Raw genomic sequence first — 24,033 nt, 5'->3', positions numbered from 1 at the left:
TTCATAAAGATAATAGAAAAATAAGCTCAATTATTACACGTTTTCACATTCAGTTACTTGCCTCATGTTTACATATTATTCATAAAGCATTTTTCAAAATAGATTTTTTTGATTTTCTTAGCGATTGATATTGGGCAAACAAAGTGGTGTAGTTTTTGTGCTGAAAAGCAATCTCGGCTTAATTTATTTCTTTGTAAATATACTGTATGTTGTTGTATTCATCCATCAAAAATGTGTCCGGGTAATGAGCACTTGAGATAAATTGTGTACTTCTGAGCAACATTCTCTTTCCTTAGCTGTTGAGTCTATTGCTCCTATGCCGATCATGTGGTTGGTTTAGTCTTGGGGCCAAGACTTAACTAATGCCTTGATCTGCCATCAATTTCAAGTGCATTCCTGGCAGTGGTGGCCAGTACGGTATGGGAGTGGAGTGCTGGGGGTTTTGGTGAGTTGGAAAAAAAATCACTTACCTGATCTCACTGCGTCTCTCCGTCTCTCCCACGTCGTGTCTTTTCTAGGAAGTACCAGGCTCCCCTGATCCAATCACAATGCCACATTGCAGCATTGTGATTGGTCTGAGCGCCATGGTTTGGCGCTCAGACAGGGGCTGGGGGCTGGGCTTGTTCTTCACCCAGGCTGTAATGCAGCCTGGGTGGAGAATATGCAAAGTGTGAATGACGCTTTGGCTGGCCGGAGACTGTCCTCCAAAGCATCATGAGCACTTTAGAGTGCAGCAACCACTCCTCCTCACCAACCTAAAGGAAGCCATACCCAGCAAAGCCCGAGACAATACTAGAAATATAATAATAGTAATTTCCGTTATTATAAAAAAAAAAATCTTTTACACTGCTCCGTGAGCAGTGGGGCAATGCTCCTCCGCATTAGCAGGGGAGCCACCACTAAGACTTTTATAACCTCTATGAAGTACACGTTGTTGTGTATTTTTTATCCATTCATGGTTTATGTAAAACCTTTAGCTATGATTATCATGACTAGAACCGTTTGCGTACAGAAGTCAAACTGGATGTAGTTCCTGCTCAAGATTATAGCATCTCTGATGACAAAGTCTTCCTAAAGGAGACACATTGTGTTGACCTAAATAGAAGTAGCCAGGCCAAATCAAGTGTGCCACATTGTAAGTTATTTCCATAAAAAGAACACTCCTATAATGAAAGTGATTTCTTGCATGCTTTTATGTCAAGTTTTGCTTTATATATGATACTGTGACCAATGTTATCTTAAGGATTTTTGGGGCGCCGGGCAAGGCATATTTTTCGTCCCCCTGTTCAGAACAACTTCGAATTTTATTACCTATTTTCTCATAAAACTAGGCAACATGACCCCAAACAATAGTATCCTTGAGCTTTAACACAAAACAGCTTAAATATGTCTTGTTCAGGTGCCAGAAATCCTTAAAATGAACATTGGAACATCTATTTACATCCTGCAGCAGTGAAGTTTACAATGTGTCGTGTGTAACACAACTGGTGCTCATGTAAAGAAAGCACTCCAATACCTTCGGGTCAAGTTCGCGCTATATAAAACTACACAAAAAAATTTGATTATTTAGGTTGTGACGTTTTACGGATGAAGGCTATTCCTCCTTTATTGTTCTTTGTGTTTTGAACTGTTACGAGTTTTTTCTAGAATGTAGCTAGGGCTCCATGTAAGATTTGTCAAGCGTCATTGAATAGCCAGTTGCAGGGATGAAAAGAAGGCCAATGTACAAATCTGACAGAAACTTGTAGATGTTAATGGGGTTCTGCTTCAACAGTCATGCACTAACCAGGACACTGAAGAGTCGGTGAGTCATCTCAGATGTAACTATGGCGACTTATTAGCTGAGGTGGGTAGTTGGGTTTGACAGGAAGTAGTGTCCCTCTCTAAGTCAAGCAGACTGAGAAGTGATTATGACGTGGATGAGAAATAGGTGAGGGTGAATGAGCTAAGGGCGCAGAAATAAATGCTGATTTGGGTGTGAAAGAAAAGCTATGCAAAGTCAGACGTTGAACAATGATATGTTCATAATGAGATCTACAGGCTGCGGGGGTGTAAGCGCTTGAGGAAGGAATACGTTACAACGTGTAAGGGAGAATTTAAAGGTGAGAAAAGAATGAACGTCAGAAGGTTGGCTTGAAGAAGAGGAAATAAAGGATAAGGAAAAGAGAGGAGCCTGAAGGTGCTTGGAGTAAGCACGGGATGAAATATGGTTGTGTGGAAATTAGCAGATGAGAAGCAGAGATTAAGGGCGATATGTATCAAAATAGCATTTTGCGATTCTCAAATAGCGATTTTTTGCTAATCGCTATTTGAGAATCGCAAAATGGTATGTATGTAGGAATCAGCTTCTTTTTAGCGATTTCTTAAGATTCCTTAATTGCGATTAGCAAATTGCTAATCGCAATTAAGGAATAATTTCCCATTCATTTCTATGGGCCAGGAGGCCCATAGGAATGAAAGGGAAATTTGCGATTAGCAATTTGCTAATCGCAAATTGAGCATATTCGCAAGGGTGCAGGGGTGTCCAAAGGACACCCTGCTGCACCCCTGAAAATGGCATGTGTGCGCATACGGCGCACATACATGCCCTAAGGGCATGTATGAGCGTCACATGGCACCTTTTGTTTTTAAAACAATTGCTTTTTGAAAGGAATTCGCAACTTACCACCAACTTGAAGTTGGTGGTAATTTGCGATTCCTTAGGGACAATTAGCAATATTTTTTTGCATGATACATTGCATTTAAGGAATCGCACATTGTGCGATTCCTTACATGCAATCGTAAAATAAGGAATCGCAAATTGTGCGATTCCTTATTTTGAACCACATTTGCTTCATACATACCATATTGAGAATTCGCATTCGCAAAGGCCGAAATTCGGCGAATTTCGGCCTTTGCAAATGCGAATTTCAATGATACATATGCCCCTTAATGTTATTGTAGGAACTGGAGGGAGAGTGAAAGGAGATTAGGTGGAAATGGCAAGGATGAGTTAGAAGGAAAGGAGGGAGATGAGTGGGAGGTAGGAATGGGTTTGAATAAGGAGAAGTGACAAAAGGCACATAAAATGATTCCTATCTAGTACCTGAATATAATTTCCAAATACAAAGTATTTATGATAGTATTATACCTAGATGGCAGGGGAAGATAAACAGTATAAAGTGTGTCACATCACTGTATTACAGTGTATTACAGTCATTCTGGCAAACAGAGTTGTTGCCTGTTTTTATTTTTCTCCTTCATGGGCTGAATAACGAGAGACTGATCTCTTCTGAAACTGTGCACTTCTACAGAGCCAGTGTAGGAAGGAGAGGCGTGCATAAGAAAGCAAAGAGAGGCCCGTTTTAGCAGAAGAAAAACTGGCATATAGAAGAAAGGAACTAAACACTGCTGGTGCGATTATAGGGCTTCAATAAAGGTTTTGAATCCAGGAGAGAGAAGACACTGAATACAAGAAGAAACATATCGAATACCAGTTCCGCATGACCACAACACTCTGAACAGTGGTGCCAGCTCCTATGTACCTATGTAAATCTTAGATACTCGGAGGCCATCTTTAACTGGGAAGAGCCCCAATACACACGTTGGAATGGTATTTGATATTTACTTCTTTAGGTACATGTTAGCATTCTCCATGAGAACCCCGGTATCTGCACTACAAGGGTCAGTCTTGCCCTTTACTCATTGGTTAATTAGTATGAATGTAAGTGTGAGGGCTGAATATATTCTCAGGAGGCACAGATGAGGATACTAGTTCTGGGTTTTGAGTTATGGAGAACTGGTCCCTCACTGAGCGCTACAGAACAGAGAGGAACATCGAAGATTTCTCTTGGCCATTGGGAGGAAAGTTGCCCCGCATAACTAGTCAGGATGGCTGGGACACGATTAGCATGTCATCGAGCTGGCAGAGAGGGACTATTACTACCCCCCCCCTCCCCCCCAACTCAGCATGCACAATTCGACTCACCAGCCTTACCCTCTTCTAAGCCACCCCCATTAAAAGTCAGCCTTACAGCAGTGGTATCGCGCATCAAGGAACGCTGAGCATCTTCTCTCTCCTGCACAGAAGCACATCTGGAAGGAGAGTCAGAAGCCATTATCACAAATGAACCCTGTACGGTTCCACCACAAGAAGTCAGTGTGAATCCTGTGTTTGAAATAGAAATAAAGGGGCATATTATCAAGAACGGTGATAAAATTATCGCCGCTTTAGCGGCAGGAAACTGCCGCTAACGCGGCGATAATGGGCTTGATAATATGCTCTTGTGAATTCCCATAGCAGCCCAGGTTCTGGTGTTAACCTGAGCTTCTATGGGAATTCACAAGGGCATATTATCAAGCCTATTATCGCCGCTTTAGCGGCAGTTTTCTGCTGCTAAAGCTGCGATGATTTTATCGCAGTTCTTGATAAAAATTGAGATAAAACCACGACACTGTGGATAATGTCTGAAAAAACTATTTACAGGAATTGCATAATTAAACTACACATTCACCATAATATTCACCTTAATGTGTTTATTTATTCTATTTAAGAATAAAATCTGAAAGCAGACATTCTATGACAAATTATTCTTGCTAACACATCATCATTGTTAGTAAAACATTTCATGGCATACCTATTAATAGTACATAGGTCCAGAATAATTTGCACTGGAGTGTGATGCAAATCAGTAATGAATAGCATCAAGAATTATGGGCCAGATATAATTATTTTCTGGTAGCAAAACTGCAAAACTTATTTTGTGACCTGACCAATGTACTAATAGGGTGTTTCACAAAATAAGGAGGAAAACACAAAAGGAGGTAAGGCGAAAAACAGTTGCAAGAATGATTTTACGTAAATTATGTGTAGAGCACAAACACTTTGTTAAAAACTGCCCTGACCCACAACAAGTTGTGGCATGCTTCATCATAGGGCTGCTTTTAAACCCCTCTGCGCAACCCAACGCTAGAGGCGGAGCAATACGGAGGGGAAGACAATACAAACAATCAAGGAAAGGAAAAGAAAAGGATCCAAAAAAGGTGCAGACAGACTGTGATATTAAAACTGACTATAAGATGTCATACTAATAGTTTTATTCCAGATTCCCTGGTCAGATATTAAAAGGGTCTTTTTAATTACATATTGTATGTGGATTACTCGTGGGTACTTGTTCTCCTGTCCTATTTAAATGTGTACACTATAGTTTAGAAATCTCACACAAACCATCGCTGGGTTGCCATTGGGCCTTAGTGTAGTGTTTAACATTGTGCTAAAATGCCCTTGGTGCTGAATATACTTTTCCTATTCAACTAATTCAATGATGCTGCACTGTACTACTGTTAGTACAAATAACTGGTCATTGTGTCCTACTCTGAAAGATGCTCCGAGGGGTCCTAGAATGTACCTTATGACTTTAGTTCTTGATTTTATTTTTACATGATTGCTAGCAGCACACTTTGTTTAAATTATTATTAATAGGTACCATCTTTTTTATATATTAATATTCTTCATATATGTAAACTTTCAGAAATATAAAAGATTAGAACATGTTCATTCACCCAACCACCATTAAAGACTGGGGGCCTGATTACCAGTACTCGCGGTGGCGGTCTGACTGCCACCGCCTTGACTGCTCCATTATGACCATGGTGGCCGGGCTGTCACAAGGCCGCCATCACCGCAGGATCCTGGATCCCGTGGCTGTGGCTGAGGGGAAAGCGGTGGGGTTGGGCGGCAGTGCCGATGCCGGCATTGTCATCCCAATCACGACCTGCCTTACTGCTGACCTTATCATGGTGGTGTCACCTGTTCATGGCAGGACCACGCCATGAAAAGGTTCCCGGAAAGGCAGTGAAGGGGCCCCAAACAGGGCAAATTTGCCCATTGGGCAAAGTGCATGGGGCACATGTTGTTCCCCCCCTTATTAAACTGTTGTGCATGCACTGTGTGCCATGCACGACATGGTACATATGCACAGTGCACCGACGTGCAGGTGGTGGTGCCATGGCGGGAGCATGTGCTGCAGGCTGTCAAGGAGCCAAAGCATGACGCCACCATGGAACTGCCGACACTGCACCACCAGCATGGCGGTGTAATTGTAATACGAATGAGTTGCTCCCATGTTACTTGGTAACATTTTATTTTCAGAATCAGGTAGGAGAAAAACATTTATAAAGCAAATGGTAACTTTGAAATTGCTTTTACTTCAATCCCCTGCTTGGTCCAGTAGCGCACACACCGTGCTTCAACATGATATCTGCTTGACAAGACAACGCTTCCTGGTTTCTACTCATGGTGCGCATGCGTTGTTCTGCTTCGCAGGAAGGACTTCACTCTCTTTCTCTGACCCCTCAGGGATGTCTTGACCAGCAGGATGAGGTTGCTGCTCTGATTGCCGCCACGGTTCATGACGTGGATCACCCGGGCCGCACCAACTCTTTCCTCTGCAATGCTGGTAGTGAGCTGGCGGTGTTATACAACGACACAGCCGTGTTGGAGAGCCACCACACAGCGTTAGCATTTCAGCTCACAGCAAAGGACAATAAATGCAACATTTTCAAGAACATGGAAAGGTGAGTAGGCTGTTTCGAGATGGGTGAGAGCATGTCACATATTTATTAATATGTTTCATTATGTGTAAAGAAAGCCTAAAGCCTGCTGTGAGTTTCCCACTTTTTTCTATAAAACAAGGTATACGGTCCCCAATCTCACTCTTGCTACGCCACAGGATTCCACAGGAAGCTTGCCTTTATAGAAATTGTTTGCACCCCTTAAGTGTTGTGCTCAGGCTGGTTTTTCAGTATTTTTGAACTCATATTTCATTTATTGTTTATTTTCTGTTGGAGTAGACAACCTTACTACTTACCACAGACAAGACAAATAGCCATGCACCTACCACACATTAGATCTCAACCATACCTGATGGGACCACATTTAGAAGATTGCTGGACATTATTTTTCTTTATCGATAAAGTTTGTTCTTCTAGTGAAAATGTTGTACAATTGTAGCTGATATCCTATTTGTAAAGTGCATGTTTACCGTAAAATTGGGCTCTGTAGACAACCAGAGGAAAGCTAACAGTGCAAACAATGGCATGATACAAGATTGAAGCGTTAGATATTAATAGAACCATAATGTTTTCAATGCTGTCCTGGAAGCCAGATGATTTGCATTTGAATGGCAAAGTTGAGTGTCAATTTGATTCAAGTTTTAGGCCCAAATAAGCTGAAAGGACACCTGTGAAGGGTCTAAAAATGCAAGGGATAGTCTCCCTGAATGTAAAGGTCTAGAGGTCCGATAATGAAACAAACACTGGTGGGACCCAGTCCCTTAGAAGAATTTGTGGCCCAGGCTCCACCAGTGGCTGCTGGGTGGTAAACCAATGCACACTCTAGAGCCCTTACTAGACATGCTGTCTGGACAAGTAGGTCAAAAACATTGCCTGTCTGGACAGCAAAGTATTGAACCTGTTAAATTTTGCAAGAGCATAAATTGGCAACCCAGTACAGCACTACACAATCAAGGCCCGACTTACACAATCAAGGCCCTGCATACTTGAACACTCGCATCAATTTCCAGATCCCAGACACCTCCGCGTTGCCATCCTCATGCTCGCTCACACTCCAAATAGTCAAAGAGCCCGAAGTTGCCCCTTGTGTTACCTGTCTCCTATATCCTGGAACGACCTTCTGCAGCACATCAGACCTTTCACCTCGCTGCTTAAATGCCTCAAGAAACTAAAAACCAGGCTTTCCCACTGGGTCCCAGTCAGGGTAGCTCCTCCCTTCTTAGATGCCGGGATATCACCACCGTCCAGGTGATACGAGTGCTGTTCAAATCTTTATTGCATAACATATGAAGAAAAAGCATTGTTACATGCTGAAATGCTGCACATTGCATCAGTGGGTACACAATAATAGACTGGTGGTACGTGATGGTTGGAATTGTAAGGCCTTTCTGCAGCATTTATTACAACTTAAAAAGAATGTATAATAGCCAAACCACTCTGAGACAGTTTGACTCCTTCTGACATAGTAAAAGTCAATGCTTCGGAATAGCACCTCTGTTCCCCAGTCCAGTAACCCTCTCACCTTGAGTTACACCAGGATCAGCCCTCGTTGGCAGAAATAACTTAAAATTGCTAATTACTCTGTGACCAATCCAATCCATTTCCCCTTAAGACGTTCAGCCATAACTGGGACATTCTGGCATTTGTTTAATCTCCTTCGCCATGCCTCACCAGCTCAAATTCATCTTGAGTCCGGCCTCCGGAATGTAAGAAGCCTGGGTGGGTGCTCATTTGAAATTTTGTTATATGTTAAAAAACGATCCCACGCACACCTTGAGTAGTATCATGTTGAAGGTCATAAGTGGCCCAAGAATCTCCCAATTCATGATTTGCTTAAATCTGGCTCTAACCACTTTTAATGCAGATAAACTCTGGGCCTTAACCATTTCACAGCCAGCTTTTAATAGAGCCATACATTCAAGTGGGGAAAATATCTCATCCCTCAATGATAAAGCTGTGCTGTCCATGATATCTCATGCTTGGATGATAATAGGCTCATACAGCCTCCTAAGACCCCAGTCATACTCAGGGGATCTGTTTGGGTTAAAGTCCAAGCTCAAACCTTCTTGTTGTCCCCATGTTTCAGAAGGTCAAAAGGGGTATCAGAGCTTTCTCCACAGCCGCGCCCAAACTGTGGAACTCTCTTCCTTTAGAGATCTCCGGTCAGGCCTCTCTTCTTTTATTTCGCAAGGCCTTAAAAACCTGGGTTTTTCCTGATACTCTTGCTTAAGCTGGCCTCTATTTCTTCTGTGTCCGGTTGCTCCGCACTAGCGCCTTGATGCCCTTGGGCTAAGTCCGCCCTTTACAAGAGCACATTCAATTAAATTCAAACTGCTGAATCTTTGGCTAGGCCATCTTTGCACATGCTTTAATTTCCCCATCGGGAGGAAATCCCGGGAGCACGTCGGCCCTGTAACTACTCAAAGGAAACAGAAGTGAATAACGTGGCAATAGTTAAGTCTTTGATGTGCGTTTGGGCACTAAATACGCCTTCGTCTGGAATTGCCACAACTTTATCTTAAATCTATCATTCAAAAATCAATTGACGGTAATGTGCCAATTAAAGGTACAGTAAAATGTTTAACTTGTCAATCCTGTGAAATGGTAACAGAAGGTGAGATCATGATCCATAAAGGATTTACCATTAAGGCATCTCACCTATGGAACTGCAAAACACAGAACGTAGTTTATTTAATTCTCTGTCCATGCCAACTGATTAATATGAATTTGACAATTGAAGATTAAATAATTTGAAATATATTTGTGAAGTTTTGATCTGTTACACTGAGCCCTACAATATTAAGTGATATATTAAACTGTTTATTTGCCTGGGAGTTTATTTTCTACTGTACTACTCAAAGGAAGACATTTGCCACATTGTCTGCACTTGTCAAGCTCAAATGACAGTACTCTTTTAGAAACTGAATACGTACGTGTCGGCAAACAATCCTAGCCTGTCTTAAAGGAGAGGACGTAATGTTCTGTGTGACATTCCATAACTTTATGTGCATCACAGACTTACAACTAAGTTAGAAATACAAAGGAGCTCCTTCTTACCATGATTTGGCACAGTCTGCAAATTGATCAAGTGACTAATGTAGTAGATGCCATGTTGCCAATCACAATGCTGCATTGCAGCGTTGTGATTGGCTTAGGTGAGGGAGCCTGGCTGCCTGGTTCCTGGTCCTGTTAGAGTCGGTGGTAGGAGAGCAGGAGCAGACTCAGGGCCCGGCCTCAAGGTAAGATTTTTTTATTTTTCTTCCAATTAATTATACTTCCCATAAATAGACTTTCCATGCTTGGTAAAAGCATGTGTGGTAAAGGCATATGTGTGGTGAAAATGTGCATGGTAAATACATGCAAGGTATATGGCAGTGTTGTAAGTAATTCCTGGAAAATAGGAAGCGGAAACCATTCGTTCCAACTCACAGTGCACTGTGCGAAGTCCCTAAGGTTTCTGTTAGTGCTGTGGAAATGTATTCTTTCAATACAAAAAATGTAACATTTACACACGAAGACTTTTTGAAAGAAAAGCGATTTTTTTGAAGAAAAAAAGTTGTAAATTCAACTGATTTTGTTAAAGCGAAATGTATGTACACAATAATTCTTGATTTGTACAGTATCAGTACTTTGCGTGATTACACAATATCAAAATTAACAATACATTCAATTTGAAAGGTCCCAATGCATTTCGGGTTAAATAACCCTTCATCAATAAATGTGCCATTCAAAAGTACAATCTTCTGCAGGAACAATAAAGATAAAACAACAGAATGTCAATGTGCGTCAGTCAAACAGAGTACATGTAGACTCAAATATCTGTGACTGCATCAACTGTGCTCATGAAGTTGCTACCAAAAATATGCTCCCACTAGTGAGATGACACCATTGACGTGCATGTGACCAATGTCCCAGTCTCTGCTACTATGTTCTGAATAGTGCACAACTGCTACAAAGTTTAAGTGCGCCCAATGCCTGACAAGCACACTTAAACCGTTGTTTTAATACCTTCTGAATCATGTGTGAGGGTAATACCTTCCTTGTGTTGAGGCTTACCTGTAAATACGAAAAACATCCATAAACTACAATCTCATTAACCAAGTGTATTAAGCTAATGGGGAAAGATTCGCGTTTTACCAGATTATGACTTGAAACAAATCAAATCTGAAAAAATCCTAATTGTCAAGACACAAACTGTTATTGTTACCATCGTCTCAAACGTGTTAGCCCAAGACGCCCAAATACAAAATCAAAAGTCTAATACCTTACCTAAAAACTGTAACTCCACCATGTATCAATCAAGCTCTAAAAAGTAAGAAGCAGCAAGATACTTAGGGCCAAATGTAGGTCGGTCGGTAACGGCCGAAAATCTGTATTTTCGGCTGTTACCGATCGGTAAATAGGTGATCGGTATGTAGGGGGCATTATTTTACCGAATCGGTAAAATTACCGATTCGGTAATTTTACCGATTCGGTAAAATAAAAAATCGGTAAATTTACCGAATGTGACCCACCCAGATGTAGGTGGGACTCTTCCGAGTCCCAAAGGCCTTACCGAATCGGTATTTTACCATCAAATCCAATTTGATGGCAAAATTCCGATTCCGGTGTGCATGCACATGTGTGTATGCAGACCTATGCCATGTGACAGGCAGACCTGCCCTTAGGGCATGTATGCCTGCCACATGGCACCCGAGCCTGTTTTGGGGGTGCCAGAGGGTGTCAAAGTGACACCCCCTGCACCCTTGTGAAATTCGGTATTTACCGATTCGGTAAATACCGAATCGGTAATGCCCATTCATTCCTATGGGCTTCAAAGCCCATAGGAATGAATGGGCATTACCGATTCGGTATTTACCGAATCGGTAAATACCAAAATCATCCGATTCGGTATTCCAGCACATCTGGAATACCTACATGTCCACCCCATAGATTTACCGATTTTTAATTACCGAATCGGTGAAATTTGGTAATTGAAAATCGGTAAATCTATTTCACCTACATCGGGCCCTTAGTTACTTCACAGTTAACACAATAATTTGCCTTGTCTGCAAGCAGAAAGCTGTAAAGCTTCCGCTACTCACCCGCGTGTGACGTAACCTCGTCCTGTCTCACGTGACCCTGTGTTGACGTATGTTGAAGAAGCGTATTACAATTTTTAAATATCCTGCACAACCCACTCGCGAGAGGGGTGTGCCTCAATCGAACAACATTTAACTTTATTGTCAAACAAGCAAACAATCTAATCGAACAATACATTCTGTGTCCAGTGACACTTCAAAGGGTGTGTGGAGTGAACAGCAACAGAGAGCATCAGTTGCTGGTATCTGTATGGAGAAGTAAAAGTGCACGTGGTTTTCTTCTGCCACCTAGCACAAGCACAGTTTGTGTTAGTAGTGGGGGGTAGGGAGAACTTAATACAGTGTGTGGGAGGAAGGGGCTTCAAAAAGGATGGATGTTTTGAGACTTCTGTGATCCTACAGATGAACCAGAACACTCTTTGGCAGGCCCTAAGCCCAGCAAAGTGCTTCGCGCAGGCTCGCCTGCCAGACACCCCTGGCTTTAGCTGGGTTTCCATCTGCCACTTGGACGCATTAGATGCAGTTATCTAAAAAAAGGCATGGCATTCAAATGTCAAAGAGTAAAGCTGTGAAATGTGTACACAGTGGTGCCTGGAACCAAAGCTTCTAACACAGGATGTCCGGTTTGCTTCATGTATACATTAAAGTGCTGTTAAACGAGATATGTTATGGATCCCTCTCACTACCTACCTTTCCAAAACCTCTCCCTCTCCTCAAACTGTTATTGTTAATTACCAAAATCCATCTGATGATGTTCACAAACCACCATGATTTTGCTTATTTCTCTTTTTATTTCGATTTACAAGTTCTGAGCTTATTTATTGCTTGCTGTCTATCACACATTGTTTTATTTACATTCATTATTTGCATACAATGTAACGTTTTATGAATTGTCATGCACCATTCCCTCTTTTATTTTGTTTTCTTTTTTCCTTCCTTGCTATTTCTTTTTCATGATTTAGCTATAGGTGTTTATTGATTCCGTTGTATTATACCTCCTTAAATTTCATTTGTATATCTCTTATGCCTCTCGTTGATTGACTGTATTACATTTTATATTTATGCTATGTTTTTGGTTTCAATAAACTTGAACTTAAAGTGCAACAACTCCACTCCCATCTCCTCCCTTACTATGACTAACTTGTTTAGAGTCTTACATAGTGGGCCCCTGCCAGGATGGTCAAAGCATGAACAGTGCCTTCCACTTTATGATGCTCAAAGGTAGGGAATAATCGCTGCCCATGAATTTTGAAGATGGAAGTGACCGATTACTTGTAGTACTGGAGGGAAAAGGAAGGTTTGTTGTGGGGAGGACAAGGGTTTACGCTACTTCAGTCGATTGATTCTTCATTCAGGGTTGAGGTAGAGGAAATTCTCTAAGTGACAAAGAAAATCTTGTCAGATATTTACATATTTACAAGCCCCTATTGTCACAGCAATGCCACTGTGACGTTCCTGTGACGAGAGAGTTTTTGCCTTATTTACAAAGCGGCATTAAACCACTTAAATTGGCTTAACACTGCCTGTAAATAAGGAACTCTTTCACATTATACTAAGTGTGAATGTGGTGAGCAAAGGTGGGTTGCAGTGGGTATTTCTCCGCAACACCCATTGATTCTGACGCCGCCCCCTATTTACAAGGGTTGTGTAAATAGAAGGCAACGCCAAAATTAACATGGCGAAACGAGAAGAAATGCTTTATTTCTCTTCTTTTTTGCGGCTTCTATTTGTGCAAAAGAAACAATTGATGGACAGAATGCTGGACAACGCAAACATTCGTCCCCAGTCGCAAGGATCTGGGTTTAATCCATACCACCCACCCCAGTTTGGACCCATCCAGATGTAAATCAGCCTTGGCCCTGTTCCTTATGGGAACAGTCCAACCTGAACTGCCAAGCCAGGTCCTCACTGTACCAGAAACAAGCATCCTGGGACCGGTTTCAGGGAATCACCCTTCATCAGCCAGCTTGAATCCACTGGTGTAGTGAGCACGGGTCCCATGTCTGGGCATACCTTTCCTACTTAGGGTGACATATACAAAAGAAACAATTGATGGACCCAATGCTGGACAATGCAAACATTCACCCCAGTTTGGACCCAGCCATATGCAAATCAGTCTTGACCCTGTTCCTTATGGAATAAAATACAATTGGTTCTGTCGGGTGTGAATTATTTCTAGTAGTACCTGGACTACTCAAGAGTCTATTCATAGAACGACAAGTTAATTATGATACAAACACAAACCATATGGGGTATTCTAAGAGCTTTTATAAATTGCTTCATTTATAAATACCCTAGTTACATTTGCAAGGCTGTCAAAAACACATAGTGACAAGTAGCATGTAACAAGGTGACATTTGGTGCTCAGTGATGTAGTGACGGTGTAATATATACAAAGGTGATTGGGGGGAGGGGAAAACAAAGGGGGAGATGGCCAGAGAAACAAATATTTCAAGAAACTCTGCGGACTGAATAAATAAGTCTCATCGCAGAATCTTTCAACTGGTCCAACGTTTCAACCCAGGGTCTGCACTATTGGGGGGTCACTGCAGGTCTTCATCAGGACTTGGACAAGAAATTAACAGCCTGTTGAAATTAAAATTGGTGGTCAGGTTTGTGTTTGGATGTGTAGTGCCAAAAACATTATTGTGGCACGCACAGTGGTAAAGACTCACCTAAGCAAGCCCAGGCGGGCTCACGGGGAATGGCACCATTAATATCACTCTCAATGATGGGGCTGGTATTCTAGCAGGAGCCGGGTGTCTCCTTCATACAGTAGAGCTAAATGAAAAATGGGAGCGAAAATTACTTCCCCTTTCGTCTAGTCTCCATTAGTAGTCATGATCAGTGCTTGTGGGGAGAAAACTCACCTAGATTCAATACGTGGTGAGTCTGTATGATTTCAGTCTCAACATGGGCTCTGTTGGGAATGACAATAAAGTGATTTTAGTCTCCTCATTATAGATTTACCCAAAGAGTTATTAGCCTTTTCTAAGGTACTGTTTCTGTCCCTTGTGATCTGCTCACCTTTTCTTGATAGTCCATGGCCTTCAATTTCTTCCTGCTGCTGCAACGCTTCGTTACGCTTTGCAGCCAGTAAGTGAAAATTACCCGTTTAATCCCGTTCGCCGTGCGCAAGGATGTTCCGCACAGAGAACGCGTCTGCCGGTGGTCCTGTTCCTTATGGGACGGAGCACTGAAACTTTTCAGACACTCACCCCCCAGTCACAGATCTGGGTTGAATCCATCATCGTTCTGTATCTCACTTTGACACCCCAGTTCAGGCACAGCTATATGCAAATCAGTCTTGACCCTGTGCCTCATGGGAACAGTCCAACCTGAATTGCCAAGCCAGGTCCTCCCTAGACCGGAAACAAGAATACTGGGACCGGTTTCGGGCATCACCCTTCATCAGCCAGGTTAGCTTGAATTAAGTGATGCAGTGAGCACGGGACCCACATCTGGGCATACCCTTCCAACTTAGGGTGACATATGCAAAAAAAACAATTGATGGACGGAATGCTGGACAATGCAAACATTCACCTCCCCTTACAAGGATCTGGGTTTAATCCGTCATTCTTTTGCTCACCACACCACCCCAGTTTGGACCCAGCCATATGCAAATCAGTCTTGATCCTGTTCCTTATGGGAAAAGTCCAGCCCAAACTGCCAAGCGAGGTCTTGCCCGGACTGGAAACAAGCATCCCAGGACCGGTTTCAGAGCATCATCCTTCATCAGTCAGGCTAGCTTGAATCCAGCTTTCCCACTTAGGTTGACATATACAAAAGAAACAATTGAAGGACAGAATGCTGGACAATGCAAACATTCACTCCAGTACAGAGATCTGGTCCTAAATCCATCAAAATCTTATAAAAATGTACAGATAATTTGGCAGATCAACATCTAACCTTGACAAAGATCAGGGTTGAGAGAATACAGCTTTTATCTTAATGGAGCAATCCTATGCTATGAGACAGGTACATTAATTCCAGGCACTTCACCCCCTAATAACAGGTACAGTACAGCATCAGACCAAGAGCACCAATAGAGCCATAACCCACCCATGACCAGGGACATCATGCTTCTCCTCCCCCCCAGTGGATCCCCCCCACCACCTTGCTTTAGATGTTACAGCAGGAATCAGGAGTCAGGTTCTTTATGGGCCTCTACTGGCTGAAAATCTGGAATACAAAGGCAATAGAAGAGCAAGCAAAAGAAAGGAAAAACGACAGTTGGGTAAATAGAACAGAATAAAGAAAGAAGGAATATTTGAAGAAAGGGTTAAAAAAAGGAAGTATGGCTGAATTAGTGGGTGGATGCAAGAGTATGTGGATGAATGAGTGGGTAAAGGATGAGTGTATGATAGGTGGATGTACAGGTGAAAAGTAAAGGGATGGATGTATTGATGAATGGGAGTGAATGGACACGTGATGGACAGGCGAAATAATGTTTGATTAAAGGGATGGATAGATAGGTGATGGACAGGTGAAAGGATGGCAGAGTAAATGAATGGCTGAGTGGGTAAAAAGAAGAGTGAGCGGAAGCCAGAGTGGATGGATGGCAGAATGGATGGATGCTTGGCAGGGTGGATGGATGGATTGCAGAGTTGACAAATGTATGGATGTATAGATGGAAGAGCAGATGCATTGATGGATGAATGGGAGAGTGCAGAGTGGATGGATGGTAGAGTGGATAAGTGGATTGATGGATAGGGTGGAAGAGTGGAGGGATGGCATATTGGATGTATGGCTGAGTTGATGGATAGATGGATGGATGGATGGAGATATGGCACAGTGTAGGGATGGATGGGTGGTAGAGTGTCTAGATGGACTGATCCCAGAGTTGAAGGATGGAAAAGTGGATGGGCAGCAGAGTGGACGACTGGGTGGATGGATAGCAGAGTGGATGAATGGGTGGAATGATGGATGACTAATTGGATGGATGTGTGAATGGATGGAATAGGGGAAATTTGAATGTTAGATAAAAGAATGAATGGATGGCAGAATGTAAAGGTGAAATAGTTGATATCAGCAGGTGGATGCAGGGGTGGATGCATGTATGGAACAGACACGGAAGCTGTTCTAGGGAGGGTTCAGAGCACTTGCATCACTTGCATCACTTGCATCACTTGCTTGGTTACATCAGCTCTTCAGTTCAAAGTGGGGGTTATTTTAATTTTCTGGGCTGAATTAGTAACTGGTTGATTTATCTAAAGAGCAAGACATTTTATATTTTAATGTTTATTATTCTAACAACGTAGTTTGTGTGTTGTTTTTGAGGATTTTAAGATGTCACCGTTAACAATAGACAGTGGAATAAGTGAAAAGCAAATTCACAGTGTGTCGGAGTTATACATTGCTATAAATAGCCCAATTAGTTGGCATGCACCCATTGGTAAACTTCCAGCTTCTGTAATTTTAGCCTTCTCTACAAGGTAATATGTGAGGAAACATTTTAAGCCAAGAAATATTGAAGATGTTTTACCAATTCCATCTGCATTTGTTTCTAAAAATAGGGCAATGTCTGCAAACTCATTTATTTTTTCAGGGAATGTTTTATCTCAATTATTTCTAAACTCTGTAATGGAAAACTTCGAATTTCATCTATCCTCGTCATAGATGATGAGTTTGAGATCACCTGAAGTAATTTGGTGAAGGGGTTCGGGGGGATTCCTACAAATATCATACAGTAACAAAATAGGAGTCAATCAACCTAGAAGGAAGGAGAAGGTGACTGTGATTGGAGAACACAGACATGAAAGCCAGCTAATACCCTCAAACTTAGATATATCAGCTATGGTGTCATCCGCAATGTTGGATGTTCTTCTCCTCAAGCGGAAAATATACATGGCATTTGTGAAACTGTAGTTCCAACTAATGATGCAATGAGAAGTTAAACAGGATTTACTTAAGAACATAGCAGAGGAATTAAAACAAATAAATGCTTATATATCAACGTTGGTTTGGCCCTTTGAGGTTCAATACCCAGGAGAGCAGAAATATGTCCCATTAGATGAGGGGAAAATAATGAGTTTGAATACCACAGTTTACATATTGAAAATACCAAAAGGAGAGGTAATTATATACTCGTCACGAAGTATCATATTTCCTCAAGGAGGCAACTGAGACTATACAGAAGGGAAAAGTCTCCACCAGATATTTGAGAAAAATTAGAACTGAACTAACAAGATACTCAGAGACAGATAAGGGTAAAATGCCAGCCAAAATGGTGCTCATCCTATCAATCAATCAATCAATCAATCAATCAATCAGTGACACTTATAAAGCGCGCTACATACCATACTGCGCTACTGCTCGAACAGCCAGGTCTTCAGCTTCTTCCTGAAGGAGAGGTGGTCTTGGGTCAGGCGCAGGTCGGGAGGGAGGGAGTTCCAGGTCTTGGCGGCCTAAAGTATTTTTTTGAAAAATAAATTCAACATGAGGTAGTCAAAATAATGTGGTGACTTATTTACAAGCCCCTTGCTCTACCTTTGTGTCACTTTTCCCATGGTAAAAGTGACGCAAAAGTGGCGCAAGGGGCTTGTAAATCTGCCCCTAATGTCTGATAAGGAACTAGATTTTAGTGGGATGAGAACGGCAGACCTTTGGTACATTAAAGGGTGAACAAACGAAAGAGAAATAGATACCGTTGGTAGAAATTGGTTATGTGGAGTATCAGCGTGTACCTATTAGGGTAGGTAAGTTAAACAAAAAAACTATACAGAAGATGGAGATAACTTGTTTAGAGAAAAAAGAATGTGTTGTCTGCTCTTACATGTCAACCTGTTAAGACCAGGAAAGAAATGCAAAACGTGGAAGCCTTTAAATTATTTAATTCTATTACAGGTAATTCAAAACTGATCCTCACTTAAAACAACATTCTCAAATGATATACAACAGGTTGACTTTGTACAGGATAAAGACAGGAAGGAAGTTAAAAAGATATTACACTTCATATTTTTGGAAAAAGAAAAATATTAATAAGGAATGCTTAGTAGAGGCAAACTCTCTAAGGACTTAAATAGTTCCAATAAAATAAATGGAGCATTTGTACGTTCAGCCATTCTTAAATAACCGTGCTGTTTTGAGCAATAATCAAGTTAATTTATGTGTGAATGAAGAAATTTGGGAGCTGCAAAAGATATCTGTTGGGTTTAATAGAGGAAGCTTAAAAAAAGTTACCACTAAATAGGAGTGAAATGCAAAATATAGATCTACAGATGAACAACTGTTATGCTTGTATACGTTTCGTTTAGAAGAAACATAGCACTAGGATTAGTTATATCAATGTGGAAAACATTCTCCCTGCAACTGGTTGTTTTTCTTCTGGAATGTTTATGGATTAGATACAATGATTAATTCAAATTTTATAAATAAAGAGTTAAAATGTAATGATGTTATTAGTTCCTAGAACACAAGATTGTCTAGAGAGAAACCTGTAGTTGAAAGATTTCCTCAAAAGTATCTCCTAGCGAAAACTAAAGGTACCGGGCACCTTTGAGGTGCTTTACTAACCCTAATATCTACAATGATATCAAGAGGTATAAAGCAAGTACTCCCAAATTGCGATTGCATATCGGCATGCAAGGCTGATTTGTATTGTATTGCTGCTTTAATTGTGCATTTGATTGTATATTAGGTGGTAGGTCATTTAATAAGAATCAACAAAATCATTTTAGTGATGACGAGAGATGTATGTACTATGTTTCTAACAACCTTGGTTATGATAGTGGGTAATTTAAATTTCTGCTTAAGCCCTAATCAGGAAGACTTATGCCAGGATGACCTCTTGTCCCCGAGGGTTACTGTTAGTGCAACTGAGCGAGGATTGAGCTAAGTCCGTAAGTAAGTAAGTTTGGTCCGCTAACCTTACAGTATCTATGCTCAACATTTCCCTTTGCATCTGGTCGAACCACCATCCAATAAACTTCTCCAACTCTAGCTCTACAAAAAGTAAGCCACCGGCGCCCAAAGGGGGCCTGGTCAGGAAATGGACCGCCCTCGACACCCCTGCCTTCTTGGATAGTCTAGCCCACTCCATCCCTGAAGATACTCTGGATGTGGACTTAGCCGAAGCTAACATTTCGAACTGGCTATTAGTAGCTAGTAACATCCATGCTCCTCTTAAAAAACTAAAAATCGCCCGGCGCTTGGACGCCCAAAGATGGTTCTCCTAAGATCTCAGGGCTCGGAAACTAGATTCCCGCCAGAAAGAGCGGAAATGGAGGCAGGCCTATGCCCCAGATGCTAAACTTGCATATCTAGCGGCCCGCTCAGACTATAAAATGGCCATCATTTCAGCTAAAGCCACCTACTTCTCGGAAAAAATCGAGAAATCAAATAACAAATCTAAAGACATCTTTTCCATAGTCAACGAGCTTCTAATTCCGAGAGAACTCTTCCCAAAATTGCGCCCACCCAACAACTGTTTGATTCTCTCAATAACTACTTTTTAGATAAGATTGCCACCATCAAAGCCAGTATCCCAGTTACTGACCCCATGACGGCTCCCCTTACCGTAGTTTGTAGTGCCCACACTCTTGATCACTTTCCACCCATTGATATCCATTCATTACAGGCCCTACTAGTGAGGGTGAAATCCGTCTCTCCCAGGGACTGTTGCCCGCCGTATATCTTAAAAGATACCATCTCGGCCCTCCCGCTTTCTATTCTGTCCCTCCTCAATGAATCACTCTCCCAGGGAAGGGTCTCTATTGCCTTTAAGGAGGCGGTTGTTGTCCCCCTCCTCAAAAAGCCAGGTACAGACCCTGCAAACCCCTCAAACTATAGGCCGATCTCTCTTCTCCCCTATCTGGCCAAAGTCCTTGAGGCACAGGTTACTGATTATCTGTCCAACTTCATAGAACAGTCTAACTACCTTGACCCTCAGCATGCTGGGTTCCGCCCTGCACATTCCACTGAGAGGTATCACCGCAGTCATGGACGCACTCCGAGGAAATGCCGATAAAGGGATACCACAGGCCCTGGTCCTTCTGGACCTGTCGGCCGCATTTGACATGGTCGACCATACCATTCTTCTGGACCGTGTCAAACAGGCCGGCGTCTGTAAATCAGCATTTGACTGGATCAAATCCTTCCTTAGCAACCGCACTCAAGCAATCCGCCTAGCTCCCTTCAACGCATCTAAGCTCCCCATCTCCTGTGGGGTCCCTCAGGGATCATCACTGTCCCCCCTTTTGTTTAATTTGTACCTTTCTACCTTGATTCGATCCCTGAGGGAATTCAAAGCCACCACGTTTAACTACGCTGATGACCTCCAATTGACCCTCACTATAGATAATTCCCCTGATTTAATTCAGGAGTTCCACCGGACCCTTCTCCACATCCGCAATGGATGGATCTCAACCATCTAAAACTTAACCCCGGGAAAACCGAGCTAGTTCTCTTCGGCAAAGGTCAGACACTCTGGGGCCCCCACTATTGGCCCCCAGAACTAGTCCCTGCCCCGACCCCCTCTCCCTCTGCTAAAAGACTAGGACTTATCATCGACAAGGATCTCTCCCTAGAAGCCCAAATTGGTGTGGTTGTGTCCTCATGTTTCTTTCAGCTCCGTAAACTCAGGAAGATTAGTCAGATGCTTACGCAATCAGCCCTAATCCAAGCGGTAATTGCCCTGGCACTATCTCATTTGGACTACGCTAATTCCATCTACTTAGGCCTTCCACTCTGCCTTACCAAGCGTATCCAATTGGCACAGAATCAGGCAGCCAGACTGATCCATCGGCAACCACGCTGGCAGTCTGCCAGGCCTCTGTTGAAAAATCTCCACTGGCTCCCCATCCCCCAACGGATCACCTTCAAGACGGCCTGTATTATTTTTAAATCTGTTCACGGCCATAGCCCCCAAATTATCAGCAGCCTCCTGGCCAGATACGTCCCCTCCCGTAACCTTCGCTCTGCCAACCACCACCTCTTGACCAACCCCTCCTTCAAACTTCACCGCCAAGGAGGCCGCAGGTTTGCGACTCTGGCACCTAGACTCTGGAACTTCCTCCCTTTGGAGATCCGGTCCTGCAACAAACTCCTAGATTTTAGAAGATTGCTAAAAACGTGGTTATTTACACAGGCCCACGTATAGTCCTCTGCGGCCCCGGTACACACTTGACACTTAACTCAGCGCCATGAAACCTTATGGTGTACGTGCGCTCTATAAGACACTATTAACATTAACATTAACATATACGTGATTCCTTTATATAGAAACATTCCAGTAAAGAACTGTCTATGTCACTATTGCATTTTATCTAGTAGACCTTCTGGTGTCCGTTTTAAAGACACATTCATTTTCATCCAGGCTTGGATGCCATCATGTATTTGCCTACTTTACGCTAATGATTTGCTAATAATGGGCCTGACACAATCCGGACTACAAAGAAAAATAATTGCATGTAACAAATATTGTGAATTAAACTCATTGATTATTAATATGGATTAAATTCAAATGTTGTTAAATGCAGATCTTTCACATGATCAATTGGTGAGATAAAAGTGAGGGCATAAATATCTAAGAATGATTTTTAACAATAAATTAAATTGGAAGATCCCCAAGACTGTAAAATCTTCTGCATCAGCAAGAATCGGGTGGGTTAAACACATTTAGGAGAGATTTTGGTAGTCTTTCTCTAAAGTCGGTTCCTACAGCTAATGAAGCCATATTACTACTATGGGTGTTCAATGGGGCAGCAATCGTATCTTTGAGTGGGAAATCAGATTGGGGAAAGGTGGATGGTCACTGCCTGGAGAGTTTTTAAATGTGCCATGGTACAATCTGTAAGGGTGGAAGCCAACCCGAAGTTCTAGAATTGTACAGTTGTTATCTATAGTTCACATTTATGTTATAAGCAGGACATTTCACACCAGTCAAACCTGTCTAGCTATTGTAGAGATGAAGTCCAGTTGCCTGTGATTGCAAGATATTTAAATTTCAGTGATTTTAATATATACACCCCTTTAAATTATTGTTGAAGAAATTGCACGATCAGGGTCAAGTGGAAGCTTGAGTAAGAGGACTTACTTATCTGGTCTTGAAGAGATCAATGGTGTGTTTGAGAGCCTTATGGCAGGAATTATCAGTTTATCTGTAAGTAACAGATCATCAGAATCCAGCAATGTGAAGTGAAATATTAAGATTCAGAATAGGTCTAAATCCACTATACCCCCCACTCAGAGGGTTTGCAATTCTTTCCAGAAGGTAATGACAATGACATCTGCAGTTGTGTTTTGGGGGACTGCTGTACACGTTTACTTATATTAGATTGTTTACATCTTTATTTCAAAGGCATTGTTTTTTTTAAGTTGTGCTTAAATATAGGATAAAGAGTCATTAGTATAAAATATGGTGTTTATTTGCTATGCAATTTCTGGATGTAACGTGTGCAATTGAAAGATTTGTAATGGGTCTAAAAGATCTGAAAACGTTATATTCATTTTTATCAAATATGCAATATTATATGACTTTGTTGTTCTTTTTTATTTACTACGGTTTCAAACAATATATTTCACTGCTACTATACAACTTGACAGTTTCACTTATTACTGTTTAATATCATAGCATGGCAGGCAATTTAGGTTTCCTATATGATAGAAAGATGTGCAATTATTGGCAGCATAATTATTTTTTAATATGTTTCCTTTGTACGGTGATTACTTTACTATCTAATACGTTCTTATATATTTGGCACAATTTATATTGGATGGAAGCCATTTATTGAAATATGTACTGTTAAATGCGGATGTTACTTTTCAGAGCTAATTTTCCTGTTTTTGTTTCAAAAGGACCCAGTATCGAACACTACGCCAGTCTATCATTGATATGGTGTTGGCCACTGAGATGACAAAGCATTTTGAGCATGTGAACAAGTTTGTGAACAGCATCAACAAGCCGATTGCCGCAGAAGAATCTAACTCAAATGTAAGAATGACGGTGAAATTAATCTTTGTTTCATTTGAATTATGTGTCAGTATTTATTTGGATTCCTTCTGTCAACAAAAGCTCCCCTTAGCCAATCAACTAAAAATGTTTTAAGCAATCTTGGAACAATGGTCACAACCTTATTTACAGCAATTAGTAGCCGCACAATCAGGCTTTTCCAGTGTTCTCAACTATTTTTATATCGAATCATCAGCACTAAAGAGGAGTGAAATGCAGCCTGGGTTAAAAGTGAGTCAGACTAACCAAGGGTGGACGTTGTATGCATGAAGGGCTACATCTCCAGTATTGTTCTTTAAATCCCTCTTAACCACACTTGAAGCGCAGCGTAGGCCTGACCAAGTTTCACATTATACTTCCTGCTAAGCTTTTAACTTGGAGATTGTACTCTTTACTTTCTGAATGCGGTAGCTTCCGGATAATGGCACCTGATTCAAATGCATGGCACTA

At 41.7% G+C, this 24,033-nt stretch overlaps 1 protein-coding gene across 1 annotated transcript in view; it reads left to right on the top strand.

Moving 5' to 3' along the window:
• The window catches only part of PDE8B (phosphodiesterase 8B), a 1,129,923-nt gene that overhangs the window by 1,058,321 nt on the left and 47,569 nt on the right, over positions 1–24,033 (top strand). Inside the window, exons 19-20 of the mRNA XM_086960753.1 lie at positions 6,338–6,555; positions 23,430–23,565. Of these exons, the coding sequence (XP_086816879.1) occupies positions 6,338–6,555; positions 23,430–23,565 (354 nt within the window). The remainder of the gene's footprint in view (positions 1–6,337; positions 6,556–23,429; positions 23,566–24,033) is intronic.

The sequence above is a fragment of the Lissotriton vulgaris genome, chromosome 3_1 (assembly GCF_964263255.1).
Source record: "Lissotriton vulgaris chromosome 3_1, aLisVul1.2, whole genome shotgun sequence".
In the NCBI taxonomy this organism is placed as follows: Eukaryota; Metazoa; Chordata; class Amphibia; order Caudata; family Salamandridae; genus Lissotriton; species Lissotriton vulgaris.
This window is presented reverse-complemented; position numbering and strand designations above follow the sequence as displayed.